The 19,144-nt window shown below is 35.2% G+C and overlaps 1 protein-coding gene and 1 long non-coding RNA gene across 2 annotated transcripts; both read left to right on the forward strand.

Annotated features, from left to right (window-relative positions):
* Nucleotides 1-3: 3 nt before the first annotated feature.
* Nucleotides 4-10,898, forward strand: LOC137389976 (large ribosomal subunit protein eL6-like). The gene is made up of 5 exons (XM_068076179.1): nt 4-74; nt 574-789; nt 6,509-6,649; nt 10,368-10,601; nt 10,688-10,898. Exons 2-5 carry the CDS (start codon nt 574-576, stop codon nt 10,847-10,849), a joined length of 753 nt encoding a protein of 250 aa, XP_067932280.1. The 5' UTR covers nt 4-74; the 3' UTR covers nt 10,850-10,898.
* Nucleotides 10,899-13,004: 2,106 nt separating this feature from the next.
* LOC137389977 (uncharacterized) lies at nt 13,005-16,573 on the forward strand. The gene is made up of 5 exons (XR_010978090.1): nt 13,005-13,237; nt 13,419-13,461; nt 13,642-13,684; nt 13,862-13,907; nt 15,984-16,573. It is a non-coding gene; the product is annotated as an uncharacterized lncRNA (long non-coding RNA).
* Nucleotides 16,574-19,144: the final 2,571 nt, after the last annotated feature.

Genomic DNA, 19,144 nt, shown 5'->3' on the forward strand with positions numbered 1-19,144 from the left:
AATAGGAGCCAAGTCTAATGTGCTCTACCCAAAGTGCTGCTCATTAAACATCCTTTTCCGGTCAACAGGCTAAAGTAAGTATTCGTGGAAAAGTTTTTATTATTTTAAATCCGAATTGTTCTGTATTAAAGTTATTCATCTGTCGTAGAATATAACGGTTTTCTTCTTATTTTAAATTTTCACTTGATGATTTTAAAATTGATGCGCTCATAACACGTCTAAGTATGGATATAACGCTTGTGGTTTTTAATAAGAAAGGTCTATCAGCTTGGATAGAGCGTAAACGCACGCAATAGTACTTTCTGGACATACCAACAGAACATATTAGGAAATATAGTTAGTTATTTCAATGAAAAACTCAACGGGTCGTATTGAAGCATATAGAATAGTCCGTGTATTTAATGTCAGTCTCGACATGACGATTTGTAGACACCGCCTGTAGGTGGTTTAGCTTGTCTTACATTTAGCCTGTCTTATAATTGCCATGCCATGAATGCCTACAATTTTGTCTGAGAAAACTATTTCACGTTTTTGTGATTAACCGCTGTATCCATTTTAACTCTCACTTTGTAGATGGGTACTACGAGTAAGGCCCGGAACTACATGCTTGGGAACAGTGGTGTGATGAGATGGTCCTCATCAGCCAGCTTTGGCAAGAAGGCCAGATATAAGTTTGCAAAGCCTGGCCAAAAGGCTCCTGCGAAACCAGCTGCCAAACCGAAAATGGTGGAGAAAACAGTTGGAGGAGAAAAAAATGGTGGTACCAGACTTGTGCAAGTCAAGCGAATGGTATGTTGAACTCGTTTACAATCTTTGGCTAACGCGAACACTTGTATCATTGTTTTATCTCAGTTTTATTTACCCTAGCTTGTTGAATTCCAATATAAACTAATGGGTCGCGTATTTGATTTAATTACCTGATAGCGATTCCATCCACTATACATGGATGACTCTACTGCATGTATAAGATTGAATCCAAAGTTCAATTAAAGTTGTTTCTAGTGTTACACATTGACTGGTTTATTACAAGAAATTAAGTACAAAACTGAGTTTATTTTACTTCACGTTGACAGCAGTCATGAATTCCGTTCTTCAATAATGTATAGTTTCACCTACCTTTAAAAGTATCAGACAATGAGTTGAAATATACTATTGCTATTTAGACTTATAAAATAAATTTGTGTCAAGGTTGAACTTTTCAAAAGTTTTGTTTCAACTATTCTTGCTCTGTTTTAATTAATATAATCAACAAGATAATATTTCATATATTTGGGGACGGAAGTCTGCTCTTTGTATTGAATGTGTTTGCAGTTGGTAAAACGGCAAAAGTGATGAGTTATTCAAAAAGTAAAGTAAAAATCTAAACCTTGGATCATCTCAGCATAAAATCATCTCTACATTATGACAGAACTAGAGATGCCCTGATTCTAATTTCACCAGCCGATTCAGATACCGATTCTTATTGAAAAATAATCCGATACCGATTCAGATCTCTTGGGTTGCATAGATAATTGTTAATTTTATTATGCAAATATAAATATAATGCAAAGAAATTTTATATAAGTATTCATGTATTATTTGTTTGTATTTATGGAAAAAAGACATGTATATAGATTCATATACTGCCATACCGTGCATCTAGTAACAAAACAGTCCATGGTTCTTGAGACCTGTACTGTTTAGAGCAAATAAATGTTTCATTTACTTACCGTTAGTGATTCAATTATCTCAGTGAGACGTCTTTATCTTCTATCACTATCGATGTAGCCAGTAGTACTGAAGGCTCACTTGCCAAAGATGACGGAGGACAGGCTAAATACCGATAAGCCACTGAGGTTAATTTATGCGATACAAACGATACATCATATAGTCAGGATCAAGAGACAGATAGATAACTTTATGTGTTTATGCATCGGCTGCTCAAATTACTTTCGTAATGCTAGTAAATAGAAACATTACACCGTATTCATGTTTCTCATGGTTGTTCTTTTGTTCGTGATTGGCTGTGAGAAATATCGCTGTAATTGGGAAATACCGCACTTTGTGATTACGTCCTGACTAAAGCCAAAATATTCCTCAGCTGTGTGGATGTTTATTAGGCTATAGACATGAAATAGATCGTGTGACAGGCTCGGAATTCATTAGGTAAAAAGGAGGAACTTGCAGCTGATGATTTGTTATTAGTGTAGCAGGCTAAAATATGGTTTTCTGCTAAATAGTTGACATGTAAAAAGTATCTGGTTTCCGATTTTTTAAGAAAATATCGGCCGATTCAGATACTTAACACCTATATCGGCGCCGATTCCGATATTAGAATCGGGGCAACTCTAGACAGAACATATATATTTTTTCACTAGGAAATAATATCTTTGATGGCTTAAATTTCTTAGGTGTTAAAATTAAAGTAAAAAATGTCAAGTGAATTTACATTAATGTTTTTTCATTTATTGTAAGTAAAAATGCTTTATATTAAACTTCATTATGGCAAATTGAAAGAATCACTACCGCAAAGACTACTGCAGATTTTCATAGCTTGCTGCTAACATTGGTAGGATTTTTCTTACCTTTTCTTTGAAATACAAACATAGAAAATCATCTTTTAAAGACAATCTTAGTAGTTTTGACCTGTTTATTTATGGCTATGAAAAATCGATCTGCAGAGCGTTGATTATTCAAACAGATGCTTACTCGAAAAATCGTCAAACTTTGATTATCGATACGATATTTGCGTTCCTAAAGACTAACAATAAATGATATTAGGTTTTGCAATGACATAAATGAAGACTTAATTAATGAAACCAAATGTTAGACAAAACTATTTTAAAATGGAAACAATTTGCTCCAAACGTAAAACACAAACAAACTACAGCCAAACACAAATGACTACAGCAAACTGGAAATTCAACTACGACTTTCTACCATAAAGTTTTCGCCAGGAACAGTCGTTGCTGATTTCTAGTATAAAGTATGAAGCCCCAGCTCCATTGCTCTCATCAACCTCAATAAAAAAAACTCGAACACTATCAACTATTTTCTTGCTGCCACGCCACAATGTGTAGTCGCAATAGCACTTTTGGCGGTGCATCTAATTACTTCTGACACCACAGGCAATAAATCGTGCACAAACTGTGGTCAATATTTATTATATATATATTTTTTTCTCAAAGTTTGTGTATGTGTCTTTGTACGTCCAGCTATAGCTATTACAATCTTGAACTTGTATTTGAACTCAGGGAGATTGCAATCGCAAGTTTTAAATCCACGTGCTCTACCGCTGAGTTATACAATGCGTATTCATCAAAGGCGCTATCATATACGGTATAGCGTATGCACACGCTAAATGTCGTATTGTTTGTAACTATCAATTTTTATAAAACAATGCTTTTTTTCGTGTTTTCTGGAACTTTTTTCGGTTTTTCGTAAGGTTCAATTGCTATATCCGTGGTCAAGACCAATTCTTTTTATGTTGGTAATTGTATTACCCTAGGACACTTATATTTCGCTAGTATTTAGTTTCGTGAGTAGCACACCGAGTAAAATTTCGCTGCAACTTAATTTCGCAGATCTGATGAGTGCGAAAATATAGTGATGTGACAATAAATGCAATAGAACAAACATATTTGGATTCCTCAGGTTCAGTTCACCAGTAAAAAAAATTTTCAATTTGGGACTAGTTTGTATTTGTGAACCGCGGGTAAAAATGTGTGGGCGAGATCGACAATGCAACTTGATCGCTTGCTGCTATTTGTTTCTTGGACTATCAATGACGTCTAGGTCCTTGCCCTTGCTGCCGTGACTGATGTGGCACCAAATTATATCTCAAATATTTATAGCACGCCATGGCCCAAGGTTGTTATTGTTTTTGGTTGGTAATAAAATTCATCGCTACAATAATTATTATTCAATTTTATGACTTTCCCTACCAGACTTTCATTCTCATCAGTTACAACTTCAGTGATTAAACTATTATCATTTTCCTCGTTTGTCTTGGCTTTTCCGCAGGTCCGTATTCCCTGGGGCGGCTGAGCTGCCCCAACTTTTTAGGAATCTTTGGCGGATAAGTATAGTCAAACTCGGAGAACTTCGGATAAAATGTAAAATTTTATCACGAACACTTGGTTAACTCGAACGGATTTGTTTGGTCCGTTCCCACGTAATGATAAACTGCTTTAGATAACTCGACCTCAACATCATTAACTCGAACAGTTATTTGCCCAACGGCTACGGGAACGGTTTTTATCGCTGTAGAATATCACTTTATTCCAAGCCAGAGAGATAAACGTCAACTTTTAATAGTTCTGGGCGTCATTATTATCATGATTGGCAAAATATTTTTTTAACGACTTTTATAAAGGTTTGCAAAAAGTCAAGTTTTACCAAACGCTCGTTTGGCAATGGCCCAACGAAAGCGTAAAAACCTTCGGATGAACTAAAAAGAAAATCGACAAAATTGATCTTTGTTGAAACACTAGAAAAAGATGTCTTTTTCTGAGCGTTTCAATTTCTACAAGATTAGCCTATTTTAATCTGAAAACGTCCTAACAGTCACATCACCTAAAACAAACAATTATCAAATAATAGAAAAAATGTTTATACTTTCCGATTAAATCTTTTAAAACTACGTGAGATGCCCGGTTGAGGCCCTACATAAAAGAAACCTGTTGAGGGGGCTGATACCGCCCCTCCAAACCCCTAGATGCTCATAACTAGTCGCCTAACATTAGCTGCCCCAATTTGCAACCTGCCCCAATACAGGCCTGCTTTTCCAAAAGAACTTATTATCTCAATTTGCTTTGCCACGCTGCTGCTCAGTCGGCGTATTAGCTATGAGTTAAGCAGAAATTGCCCAATGAGCCCAACCACACAAAGGTTACCTGCATTTCCAATATGACGATTTTATTGTGGATATCAATGAACAAAGCTATTTAATTTCGCCGTTTTTGCTCGTTCGTTATGATAGTTTAGTTTCGGTCATGAAATTTTTGCGAGATGAATGACAATGCGAAAGTTAGATGACGCGAATACATGTGTCCTAGGGTATCTCCGTAGGAAGCACCTCACAGAAGCATTCTCTCACTGTTCGGTCAGACTAAGACAGTACGATGTCTCATTTTTACATTTGTACTAGTATTGAGAGGTACCAATATCGTCTTATTCAAAGTTTTGATAAATAGCTTCTGGTGAAACAGTAACCTTTTTTATACACACATTTTTATGCAACGAAATGTTATTATTGATTCAACATATTCAGGATTTTTTTTTCAGTTTGCATTAATGTATCATTACCGAATCATCTTTTATTGTAGTCATAGCAAAACAGACTTAATTTAGCTATTACTTGGTAATTATTTCACATTTATATTCAAACCCTTTTATAGTTTTTAGAAAAATTATTTGACCTGCACAAAACATTTCCCTCATGGTATGAAGTTTGAAAGTTAGTTGCTTGACAAAGTTTGAAAACCTTAACAGTTGTTTTTATTTTCTTAATTTATTTCAACGAAACACTTCTCATGCTGTGTAGTTTGAAAGTTAGAATGGCAAATGTTGTCATATGTTAAACACGAATCAAATTTCTGTGCAAAGACTTTTTTATTACCCAGAAAGATATTATTATTATAATCTCTTTCCAAAACGGCTCAAATGGAACGAGTTTGAACGAGATGGCTTCTGTTTACACTTTCATGCAACCTCATTCGTCGAAATACTTTCACAAATATAGTTCACGCATTCAATAAAACCATATCTATTGTCCTTAAGCGTCTATTTTATCGTCATTGTAATGCTGCCACTTTCAGCACTGATATCTTATAACCTACCGCGAAAATTTGTTTCATTTTTTAACCTTAGCTCAAAGGAGTACATATCGTTGTCTGATAAGCATGATGAGCCTGTTGGTCACCTGGGATAATCGAAAAATGCTGCAGAAATTATTTGCGAAGTATGGGTCACATGATCAGATTACGACTGGACGATTAGACCAAGCTGAAACAAAACTGTAAAGTATCGAGCATCTATATTTGATACGGCGTCTTCGGTAAAACCCGAAGTGTTTGTCATAAACTATTGTTACGAGAAGTTTTATGTTCTTTTTATTGGCCTTTCAATTTACGTGAGAACATCATGAGACAAAACAATAACCAAATGTAATGACTACGTCAGAGAAATAAACTGATTTCAATCTACGGCGGTTTCGTGATGGCTGCGATTAACTGTTGGTTTTTTAGCTTTTAAGAACTTGTAATCACTATTCCACATATTTTGCACCTACAATACAGCAGAGTAAGACATGGTGAATCTTTTGATACCAAATAACTGTAATGTGAATTTTGTTTCAAGTCAACCTTTAAACAGCTGGTAAAAACAGTGTCACAAAACCATGATAATTAACCCTGGTTTGGGGTATTTGTAGAAGTTGTAAAGTCCATTTGCAATGGTAAACATTGCAACATTTGTTACTTGTCATATGTTTGATCTTTTAAAGCAACCATTTTTGTTTGTATTTCAGAGGAAGTCTTATCCTACACAAGAATGTCCTCGGCTTCTGAAATCCAAGCACACACGCTTTCGTGATCACAAACGAAAATTACGGGCATCGATCACTCCAGGCACAGTCCTCATTCTTGTTGCGGGTCCATACAAGGGGAAGGTAAGCAAAGCAATGCATTGCCTGGAGTGCCCTAGACAATTCAAGTGGGTAATCAACTACATAACTGTAACGAGATTTTGTGTTTGTCGTCGAGATTTTGTGTTTGTCGTCGACTTGCGTTAGTGATTGTTCACAAATATGTTGAGCGATTATAATTTTGTCACGAAGAAACTACTCTCAATTAAATTTAAACTCTGTGCCTAACCAACTTTTACTGTTGTCAAACTAAGGAAGGCTAGTCCGTCTTTTCGGAATGGACGATGGCACTTAAATCTTGAGAATTCGTTTGACTGTTATAGATTGTTGACCCAAAATCCTTGCCCTTCTGCAGGTTGCATGTTATAAGCCATATAACTTGATATCTCATGCATATGTGTTGAACTTCATTGTTTGCTGTTTTAATCAGGTTTTGTAATTTTAATATTGCATGAGTTGCATGCATCACCTTGTCGATGCAAATTTTAAAGCTTTTTTTTTCGACATTTTTAAATTGGCAAGTTTAGGGTAGTAGATTTCTTTGAACCCTAACTGCCAGTTTTTCGGTATTACATTGCTTGTTTCCAAACCTTCAAGCCGGGATGACAGGCATATTGGCATCCGCGTGGCTCTGTTTACAAATTCCATTTTCAAGTAACAGAGCACAAGTCACTCAGATTAGTTCTTACATATAACAATGTGGTACGGCCAGATGTAACGATTTTTTCGTTGAATGAACGGAAAACACAGAATTACTCGGTCGAAATGCTCAAAATTGTCAGAACGGTGCATGCACCCCGAAATCGTTGGCAAAACGAATTATTAGTTTTTAATAATAACAATTTCTTTCTAGCAGCAAAAGTTACGTTGTAGAAAAGTTGCCATCTTTAGCGCAATCAAGTCAGTTGCATATTATTTACTATGGCAAATCGCGTTAGTATTTTCTTGCGTGTCGTGTTATGTGCTTCGAACTATATAAATTGCTAAGGCTGTTAAAATCGTGCTAGCTAATAATTTGTTTAGCGAATTAAAGGCGTTTCGTCGACGTCAGTGTGCATGTTCAGTTCTGACACTTCTGTAAATTTCGGCCGAATAATTCTGTGTTTTTCGTTCATTTCTTTATTTCGGTCAAAATCAACAGCAAAATCGTGACGCATGGCTGTACCTTTAGGCCCGCACATCTCTTGTTCATTTCTTTTCATTTGTGGAAATTTTTATTGATTTCCTTTGTATCATTGACGACTTTAGTGGGGTAAAATGACCAAATTGTTGATATAAATCAGGTATTGGATATGTTAGATGATAGTGGCGCCGAGCACAAATTAAGCGATGGTAAATATGATTTTGAGTTGGATTGCATTGGCTATGGTCGTGATAATCTGTGTTTTCTACCCAAACAGGTTAAAAATAATTTTTTTTTACTTGGTGACATTTTAATTTTTTACAAAATTCATTTGGCCATGGGCAGGTTTACCGTAAGTCCTCATGCTCAAGCTGTACGGCTTGTGCTCACAAACAGATGACTCACGAAGGAAAAAATAATCTTCCAACAAGCCACCCTGTGGTATCTAGCCGTCCTTAACCACAAGCCACATATGCCCACAGACCGCGGCTAACGACTGAGGTTTTGTCGTCCTTGACCCCTTTGGGGACGAGAGTGTTGAGAAGGGTTTCGTTATACCCCGTCCTCTTGAATAAGAAAACAGGCTACATCAGTACATGTGAAAAGAATTTTCTTTTACTTACAAGTTCGAATTAAAATTCTTGAACCCTTGCATCAAGAACTTACTTGCCATGTCTCAGCTAGATTTTTATTGCGCTGTTAGAGGGCTTATAGGCTACACTGTAGGTTTTTCAAGAAGGTTTAGCACTAATGGACATGGTTGTATCAAGTTAATGAGTTCAGTGTTGCTGCTGCTATGTAAAATAACTGAACGCCTGTGGCTTGCTGCAATTTGTTTGATGTGGTAAGTTTTGCACTCAGTTTGGTCCATAGTTTCTGCTTTGATGTCAGCAGGTATTAACACGTTCTCACTCGTGTGTCACAAATTCATTTTGAGTGAGCGATAAATTCTTCTCTTAGAGCGATAAATTCTTCTTTAGTCTTAAGTATTCCATAAACATGACCTTGAAAATAAATGAATAGGTCGCCAAACCCCCCACATAAAAGTGTATCATGAATACGATTCTATGGTTATAGCGAGAGAGCCGAGCAGATACCACATTTATTGATAAGCCGTCCTGAGCCCCACGCAAGTTTTAAAAGTTTGGTTTTTAGCCGCGGTCTACGCCCTTGAACCAAAAGTTGCGCCCATTGACAAGCCGTACAGCTTGAGCATGAGGACTTACGGTAGACATTTTTTATAAAAGTTTTAAAATGTGCAATTTTTGCCAATTTTAAAGATAACTCAGACATTTTGGACACATAATTAGTACTTTGGTATTCCAACTGATGTCAAAAGCAGTGAAAGTAAAGGGGATGACGATGATATTTTCCTAACTATTTTTATAAGATTATTACGATATTTAATTATAAGAATAATTATTCGATTTTATAAGATTTAATTATAAGAATAATTACTCGAATTTACCAAGATCGAAGTATATAGTGACCGGTGGTGTGCAATATATTACTGTTATTATTTTTCTAAAAAATTTTGTTGAATATACTACGGCTGTGCGCAATATCGCGATACTGCCAAGCCGTTTTTAATATCTGCAAAATTAAGTAATACGTTGTCTTATAGATATACAGCTATTTCTATGACAGCCAGCTAAAATCTGTTTAGATTTTTAAATTCAGCATAATTTTTTGAATGTTTATACAGGAATCTAGATAAATATCACAACTTCTTGATATTGGTTGCTATGATGTTTTGAAATGTAAACAAAATTGTGCATTGGTTTTCGTTTCTCAAACTTTAACACCAGTTTTCTCAGAACTATGTTTTCGCAGTAGTGGTAAACATGCATTCAGTTTATTGACCATAAAATCTGCTGTAATTAAACTAGAATAAAAAAAATTTGCAAAATAACTGAGTTTTCTCCTTCTGCTAGTGTAGATAACTCCAAATCTGACACACCTGTCTTAACCATGGTTTCTGAGATCATGACCCATGTTGTTACCAACAGTAAATAGTAATAACTGTCCATCTGTGGCTCATTGAAATGAATACTTAGCCAATGCTTGCTGTTAAATAGGCTCTCAGTTACATAGAAGTCCAATTGATGGGCATATGGTGAAATCAAAATGCTGTCATTAGGTACAGTAACCTACTTTCCGGGTTTACATTCCAGGCCCACTCTCGAAATTGGAATTTTTGAGAAATTTAATGTAATTTTTTCAGATATGAGCTGTAAAATTGAATCCTTTGAGCACTTACACGGCTTTCCAAACATCCACTATACATGTATATCGATGTACACATCCTTGCACATGCAGCACACTTGTACAGTACATTGTAGATTCGATACTAAAATCTGTGAGGGGCTATTGGCAACTGAATCGCAAAGCATTACTTTGTCAAAAATCGAACACGCAAAAAAGTCAATGCTAGGTATTGATCCAATCAGTGTCAGGATAGTTTATAGTCGTAGTTTATTTCCATGTTTCAAAATGAACTGAACTATTTAGACGCTGAAATCCGAATAGTTAGGACAACCTAACTATTCAGGTTTCGGTGCCAACTGTTTTCAAATATAATTAAATAGTTGTGTATTTTAAACCTGTAACTTTTTTTAGCATGTCGTGTTCCTGAAGCAACTTGGAACTGGTCTGCTCCTTGTGACTGGACCATACGTTTTGAATGGTTGTCCCCTAAGGCGTGTAAATCAAAGGTATGTCATTGCTACAAAGACAAAGCTAGACATTTCTAAAGTTGAAGTGCCAGAAAACGTAAACGATTTATACTTCAAGAAGGAGAAGACCAAGAAGACCAAACCTGCTGAAGGAGAGATCTTCGCCAGCAAAAAAGAGGTTCGTTTCTTGTTAAGATATTTTTTCAAGTCTTTTCAAACAAATATTTACTGTCGTTTAAAATTTGCATGTCTCTTTCTTTACAGAAGTTTGTAGCATCGCCAGAGCGTAAAGCAGATCAGGTGGCTGTTGACAAACAGTTGATTGCTGCGATAAAAAGCCGAGAAGATAAGAAGTTGATGTTCGGATACCTCAAAAGTGACTTCAGTCTAAAAAACCATCAATATCCACACAATATGCTCTTTTGATCGGTTTCTTATGGCTAATTGTTGGAGAATAAAATAACAAACAAATGAGTCTGTTTGCTTTTCATATCATGAAGCAGTGTATCAAACTACTGCATATCTTACTGCGTTCAATCTTACTAGTATAAGGTTGTTATTGCTCATGTTTCTGATGCGTTAAAAGCTTTGGACACACATTGTTTGGTCAGTAAAAGCTTTGGACACACATTGTTCGACCGTTTAAAGTCCTGGACACACACTGTTTGGTAAGTGTCTTATAAAACTTGAGATTTTATTGCCTTTCACAATCCTATGAAAAGAGTGTCATGTTCCACATTGTGTCTTGATTTAGGTAGTAGCAGTTTGTACCAAATGTGCAATAAGAATATATTTTTGTCGTTTTATTCGATTTCATAGCCTTATTATTTCTTTGCTCATGCTCGTATCCCTTACCAAAATGTGCACTTTATATTGTATTGAACAAAAATGTTCAAAATTAGCCATTGCAGTTTACACATTTTATGAGAATGACTGTAAATGACTTCATTTTTTTCTTACGTATTATTTTTTCTTACGTTTATTCAAGAGCATTAAATAATGTGTCTTTTTTCATCATATCGGTCGAGAACACCTCATTTTTTTATCATTTCACTTAAGTTTCTTTAGTGTACCTACAGTTGAATTTTTAGTCGGGACATTGCTGCTTGGTTAATAATATTCCAATACACTTTTTTTCACATGGTCACAGTGCATTTACAAAAAAGTTATAAAACATTTCAACAGTATAAAGAGTTTTTAAAATGGGCTTTGTGCAAGATATTGTGACCAAGTTTGTTGAGATTGAATAAACCGTCACCAATTTTATAACACTCATAATGTTATCTGTTTGACATGGCAACAATGCTACTCAGACACAATTACCTCGCTAAGAGTCGTATATGTTTATGCTATGAAAAAATTCTACATGTAAACTATAAGCCTCTAAAAGCTATTGTAGCCAGAACTGAATGATTGACTTGTTTTTTAAGATGTGTTAGGCTCAAAGGTTTAAAAAAATTGTAGATTTTCTGTTTGTTGTCAATTCTGTCCCGAATACATGTAGTCATACCTCGACATACGAGCTCAATGCTTTTTAGGACTGAGCTCGTAAGTCAATTTACTCGCATCTCAAGGCACCATTTCTTATAAAATATCTCAGTACAATTTAATCTGTTGGTACACTGAAAAAAACACCTAAATTGGATATTACACAGAAAAAATGTATTTTTAATTGTAATTCAGGACTAAAAAAGTAATAAATATTCATTTAGTTGTTATAATCTGCAATAAAATGTAACATCGCTGTGTACACCACTTTGCGGCGTTTTTACCTTAAAGACAGATTTTGTGGATACTGGCTGTCTGAGAGAAACTTGAGAGCATTGCGTTTGGTACACTAATCCTTTGTCGCCCTATGTAATAAAAACTTTAAATTTAACTTTAATGAATTTGGATTACTAAACACACACTTGAAGCTAAGTTTTAATCCCTCACTGAACTTAAATTTTTTGGCTCATTTTTTCATCATCAGTTACCGGTTAGCTGTGTTTTGCTTTGTATTCACCATAACTTTTAGCTAACCTTTTAAAACCTTATTCGAGGAGAAAGTCAGCGATGCTGTTTTCAAAAAGGCTTATCACGGTACTTAGCCATATAGTGGTCATCGACAATCAGCTCGTAAGCTGGAATTTTTAAGTTTACTCGTATCTCAAGAAAAAAACTTGTTTGAAAGTCAGCTCGTATCTTGAGTTCCTCGCATGTTGGGGCACTCATAGGTAGAGGTATGACTATATGAAATAAGAAACGTTCGACAGCTGAAGTGTTAACATGTTCCTCCTGGCATTTTAATATTTTCATTGAATGACGTTTTGATTTAAATACAAATTCTCAAACTTCTTTTTACTGCAAATTTTGCAAATCGTGTCATTTAATCATTATTGAACCTGGGCTACTTAGGACATTTATTTCGCTGATTCTAGCTTTGGTACAATGTTCAATGTGTTGCTTTTAGTTAAGTCATCTAGTATGTGATAACTTAGCTAACATGTGCCACCAAGTTGTTTTAGAAATTGAAGTTTGTTTCAGTTTTGCCTGTTACTGGTTTTTTTGCAGAATGTACATTTTAGGCTGTATATGGATATGCCCATATATGGGAATAGCAGTACGTTAACGCTAGCCAGGTACATCTCCCAAAGTTGACCGATTTGTTAGACACGGTGAGAACTTCACTGACCTGTACTTACCAGGGATTTTCGGGATTTGCTTGTTTCTGATTTCACTGGCATGCTTTGGCGCTCCTCAACATTGTCATTTCTTACTAAATATTGCAGATTGCGGACTAACAAACATGAATTGAGTTGGCTGATCCTACTGGTAAGTTGAATACAGGCTGGTTACATCTTGCAAAATTTTCCGATTTGTTGGACATGATGAGAACTTCACTGACCTGTACTTAGCAGTTATTTTGGGGATTTGTGTTTCTGATTTCACGGACAAATGATTTAGTATCATGCGTGATTATTGTAGCCATTTTTCATGATTTTCCATATTTCAGGGAGTGAAAGGGCCTTTCAAATCTGTTCGCTGACCTCTTTTAGGTATGTTGAATGTTTATGGTGTTCAAATTTCATTTACTGAATTTTTATAAAAATGATGATAATATCACTGACCTGTACTTACCAATTATTTTGGGGATTTGTGTTTCTGATTTCAATGACGAATGATTTGGTGTTATGCGTGGTTATTGTAGCCATTTTTCATGATTTTCCATATTTCAGGGAGTGGAGAAATCTTCCATATCTGTTCGCTGACCTCTTTTAGGTATGTTGAATGTTTATGGTGTTCAAATTTCATTTAATGATCGTTATAAAAAGGATGATAATATCACTGACCTGTACTTACTAATCACTGGGGATTTGTGTTTCTGAACATAATGGCAAACCTTTTGCTGTTATAAATATATTTTTGCTATGGCTTTAGAAATATTGACTATTGCAGGATGTGTCAGGATTGAAAGGCTGGATGGCTGAGCATAGTACTCGAGGTAAGTTGAATGCTTGTTGGTTTTTAGTGAAAGTGATAAAAAATGAGAGAAAAGTTGATGATGCAAACAAATAATGCCAGTTACTGTCGTCATTAGATTAACAAGTTGAGTGGAGGTTTTCTCCTTTTTGAAAGGAAGGTCTTGTAATGGATTAGGCAATTATGCATATTTTACTGTATGTACAAAGTAATATCCCTATAGCAGAAATGTTCTCAAAATGGATTATTTATGTTGAAAGAGCATCTACTGTACATTTTATTAAATTACATGGTAAATCAGTGCAGTTGACCTTGCTTTATGGAAGTGACTATGTTCACATCTAAGCGTAAGCTGATGCGCTAAAGCATTCACATAGCATCACTAGAATCGCTCAAACCATCTGATTCAAATCCAATAGAATCTAAATTAATGTAGCTGTCAATGGCGCCGGCCAGTGCTGCAAAATTCAGACTGTTTTTATCATCCATCCAATTCAGGCCTAGAGTGCAGAAAAAAATCACATTAGCTGTACTTTCAACTGTCGGTTTTTAACCACACTATTAAAAGTCATTGCAGACTTTTAATACATTTTTTATAAATGGCCCATTTGGCAAAGTGTGTATTCTGATCGTACACAATTCTAATGGTATTTCATCAAATAAAAGTGAACAACTCCTTTAATCAAAGCTCGTTTCACACAGTTGAACTAAATTTAAAATGTTAGCATTTCTCATTAAACTACTCTTGAAACTTGAAGATTTACTTGCAACAAAATTCACATTACAGTTACAGTAATACTTCAACTTACGAGTGCTCCAACGCACGAGAAACTTGAGATACAAGCCAGCTTTCAAGCAAGTTTTAGCACTAACATACGAGCCATGTTTGAGATACGAGCACTTGAGTCAGTAGCCAAGTATGCCGGAGGTGTTTTATGAGAACAGCATCACTCTGTATTTTTCAACTGCTCAGGTTATACTGTTGTACCGTATTTTTTGTGCACGATTTTCTGTGCACGATTTTCTGTGCAGAATTATGTGAATTAAAAGTACTGTGCGTAGACCGAAAGTTTGCCAGTAAAATGAAAGATAATACAAAGAAAAAGCAAATGATAACAGTCGATATTAAACGGAAAAATATTGAAAAATATGCGAAATGTGTATGCGTGATTCAGCTAGCTCGGCAATATGACAGAAATACATTCATAATTATCAAACAGAAGGATTATATTCAGGGCATTTAGTTCGCAAAAGGACTAACCATAGTTTCTAAACGGTGCAGCGATCTTCACGACTGCTGATGGCATCGGACAAACAATTGGCCGGTGAGCGCGCGGCCGGTGACAGCGTAACTGAAACGATGCTATGTGAAAAGGCCGGCGCTATCTATCCAAACTGTTTAATAGACATTCGGACAAGTTGGCTAGTGGTCGTGCGTTAACCATTTGTGACGACACCTGTGTTCGTCCTAATCGCAACATGTTGCAAGGGCGACAAAGGCAAACGTCCTTAGATAGGTTTATCTTAAAACGGCTGGCTAGTCGTGAAAGCGAAAAAAAGGAAAAATTTCTCGCTAACCAGCAAGAAATTTCAAACTATGAACGCCGAAGAAATTTTAATTACGTTTAGTTGAAAATGAAAGTTTGCTTTTAGGTTTGCTTCTAAGTTTGTCTTTTAACACTTTGATAAAATCCAAATTTATCAAGGACAACTGTTGTAACGGAGGATAACTTATATCTCCCTCCCTGGCAAATGCGAGTGTTAACTGCTATTGTATGTATTTAATTTTACATTTTAATTAATCACATTTCCTTGCATTATTTTTTATTTGTTGCTTTTTGAAAGCATGTAGTACGTAAGGACAATAACCAACATGTTGTTTCTGTTACAATATCTTGTTTTGAGTGTTTTATTTGTTTTTTTAGAGTATGGAAACCAATCAATATATATTTAATTGTTCTATATATAAATGAATTGCACCAACATGCGAGTAAATTGACATACGAGCTCAGTCTCGGAACGCATTAAGCTCGTAAGTTGAAGTATGACTGTATTTGGTATCAAAAGGTTTACCATGTCTTACTCTGCTGTGTTGTAGGTGCAAAATATGTGAAAATGTGATTACAAGCTCTTAACCCTTGGAACTCTATCGGCTGGCATTGCATAGGGTGTGTCGAAATCCCCATCGGTCGGAATTGCGACATTCACATGGCTTTGTTTACAAAAGCCGTTTGTAAGTAACAGCATAAACCAATCAAATTAATCAAAATTTCACTTCCATCTGTAATAGTTTTCAAGTATGTTAACCCATTTCCTTTGTTTTAATAACAAATTTTATTAGAGTGATATCGCGAAAATCCATACGGCTCATTCGTTGTTAGGTCATAAATTATTGTAATGCAAATAAAGAATTTTATAATACTAATTATAATTTTGCAGTATATTTTGAGTCGTAGTATGCTTATGAACATGTGCTCAATGGATATGATGCTATTATGAATGTTTTTACGAATTTTTTTTTAAATCGTACGATCTTTTTGTTTTAGCCCGATTAATGGTAGTAAATTACTGTTTTTTCTGTTTGATGTCATTTGCTGTGGGTTGCCTGACTTTCTTACTAGTGTTTTACCAAATATCATTGTATTATGAGCATGTTCAGATATATTTAATAAAAGTTTCAAAACTTCAGATTGTTGGACAAATTGCCAAGTGTTACTGACACGCATTGACAAAAACAGTCAGGGTTCAAAGGATTAAAAGCTCAAAAATGAACAGTTACTCACAGCCATTACGAAAACGATGTAGGTTGAAATCCATTTCCAAAAATGGCTCAAATGGGACATAGTTGACCACGATGTGCTTCTGTTTACACTTTCATGCAAGCTCATTTCATCATCATCATTGTAAGGCCACTCATTTTATATTTTTAGGTTCACGGATTTTTTCAACACATTTTGGAGTATGTCGGTCGAAATAAAAATAAAAGTGTCAATGTCTGTTTTTTCTTTTTGTTTAATGGCAAATTTTAAATGTCGAAATTAGAAAATAAAATACACACACACATATATATACAAAAAACTATACAAATAAATATTTCCATGCAAATATAGATAATAACATAGCTCACTAATCAAACAAATTATAGACATATACTACGTGACTAGAGCTTGTCAAGCAGATATTAAAAAAGAAACACACAAAATTACAAAAAGTTTAAATCAGCTGTTACATGTATGCAGCCCCAGAAAATCCTGAGTTGATTTCCTTGCAATGAAGTAGATGTTTTCACGTAAAAATAGTGTGAAGAAATTAGCAAACATACTCGATATATAAGCAATAAGAAGAAAGCTGCGAACAAATTTCTTTTTTTCTTGAAAGTTTCAAGATAGTTCTAAACACGGCTGCTTCGCGCAGCGTCGATATAACAATAATAGTAATGATAAAGAAAACATTTCAAATACAATTTGCAAATTGTAATCAGTCAAGTGACTATCGTCAGAATAATTCGTCAAACTGCAATAAGGCTAGTAAAGCCAACCAAGAATTATTCTACATTATCCCGTAATTGGCTTCCCATAACTATCAAAATATTCATCTTAAGTGGAAGTAAATGTTTTAAAAGTCTAGAATTTATGGCAGTCGTCAAAATCAAAACTCTTCGTCAGTTCAACAGCGTCTAGCACATTTCAACTTAATCGTTATCATTAAATATGTGAATCCAGAACAGACAAAACCAAAAAGTCCGTTTTCATTCCTTTCTTAGCAGTAAAAATGGTGTCAAAATGGATTCGCTAGGTTTGCAACCACTAGTAATATTCTGAAAACAGGCTCTGCACGATACGTTCGCACCTTTCGTCCGAGCATTGTCGACACTAAACAACAAGAAAATCACCGTTCTGGGTGCTGAAATTTTGCTGCCTCATAGAATCACTCATAGAATTTTTCTGCCTCGTATTGTTCTATGAGGCTGCCTCATAGAACAATACGGCCCTGGTTACAAGAAAGCTAACGTTACGTTTTCAAATAAAAAACGTTAATCAACAAATTGCAAGTTTCGGCGGTTCAAATAAAAATATAAGTACACATAGACTTTTTATTTTTTCAGCGGTAGTTTTTATCTCGCGTCAGCGGATCCGTGAACCTAATAATCAAATATGAGTGGCCTAATGCTGTCACTTTGAGCACTGATATCTCAAAACTTAGCCTAAAAATTAGTTTAATTTTTTAACCTTAGCTCGAAGGAGTGCATATCATCCTCTGATAAAGATGAGGAGCCTGTTGGTCACCTGTGATGGTCGAAAAATGTTGCAGAAATTGTTCGCGCTATTCGGCAGGAAGTATGGGTCACATGATCAGACGACGACTAGATGATTAGACCAAACTGAAACAGAACTGTAATGTAGCGAGCATCTACATTTAATAAGGGCTTTCTTGTAGAACCCGAAGTGTTTTTCATAAACTAGTTATACTATGAGACATTTTATATTGAGCCTTTTATTTGCCTTTCATTTCACGTGTCAAAACAATAACCACATCGAGTTGAGTACGTCATCAAAATACATAGATTTCAACCTCTGGCCGTGTTGCATTAATCAGTTGGACAAAATTTACCAATACTATTTTAAGCAATAGTTGTATGTAGCATTTAAATATACTTAGACTATTGTGTTTATCGATAAACTCTATTTTTACACATATTCTACTCAAAAACAGCAAAAATCACCTGGAAACTAGCTGAAATTTTCTGTTTTAACACCCACTGAGCTACTTAATTTTAAATACCTTAAAGCATTGGGTAAAAAATATCACCCTTTACTCAATTCTTTTCTTAACTAAATCGTTTGTCAGTTTATCTATTGCTCAAAATTCACTACCATGTACTATATATACCATAATATTAATCAATTAAACTTGAATAGAATTGTTTGGGTCGAGTTGAGAAAATTCAGAAAACGGGGCAATGAATTGTCAACATATTTAGTCAATTTCTGCTGCATACATTGCTCACTGATAGTGTTCAACTTGTTTTTCATTACAGCTACACTTCATGCACCAAATAATTATACATATGACAAGTTCTCATGCCCAAGCTGGTGGCTGCTAAGCTGACTAACTTTCTTTTTTCACAACATTGATGTGTAGAATTTAATACAGCGTTGGCGTAATTTTGTGAAAATAATTATCCGTGTATATGCTCGTAGCAACAAATATGGAAGAATTAAAGTTGATCAAGAGAACCCTTTAGGTTGAAATTGAAAG

The sequence above is a fragment of the Watersipora subatra genome, chromosome 3, assembly GCF_963576615.1.
Source record: "Watersipora subatra chromosome 3, tzWatSuba1.1, whole genome shotgun sequence".
In the NCBI taxonomy this organism is placed as follows: domain Eukaryota; kingdom Metazoa; phylum Bryozoa; class Gymnolaemata; order Cheilostomatida; family Watersiporidae; genus Watersipora; species Watersipora subatra.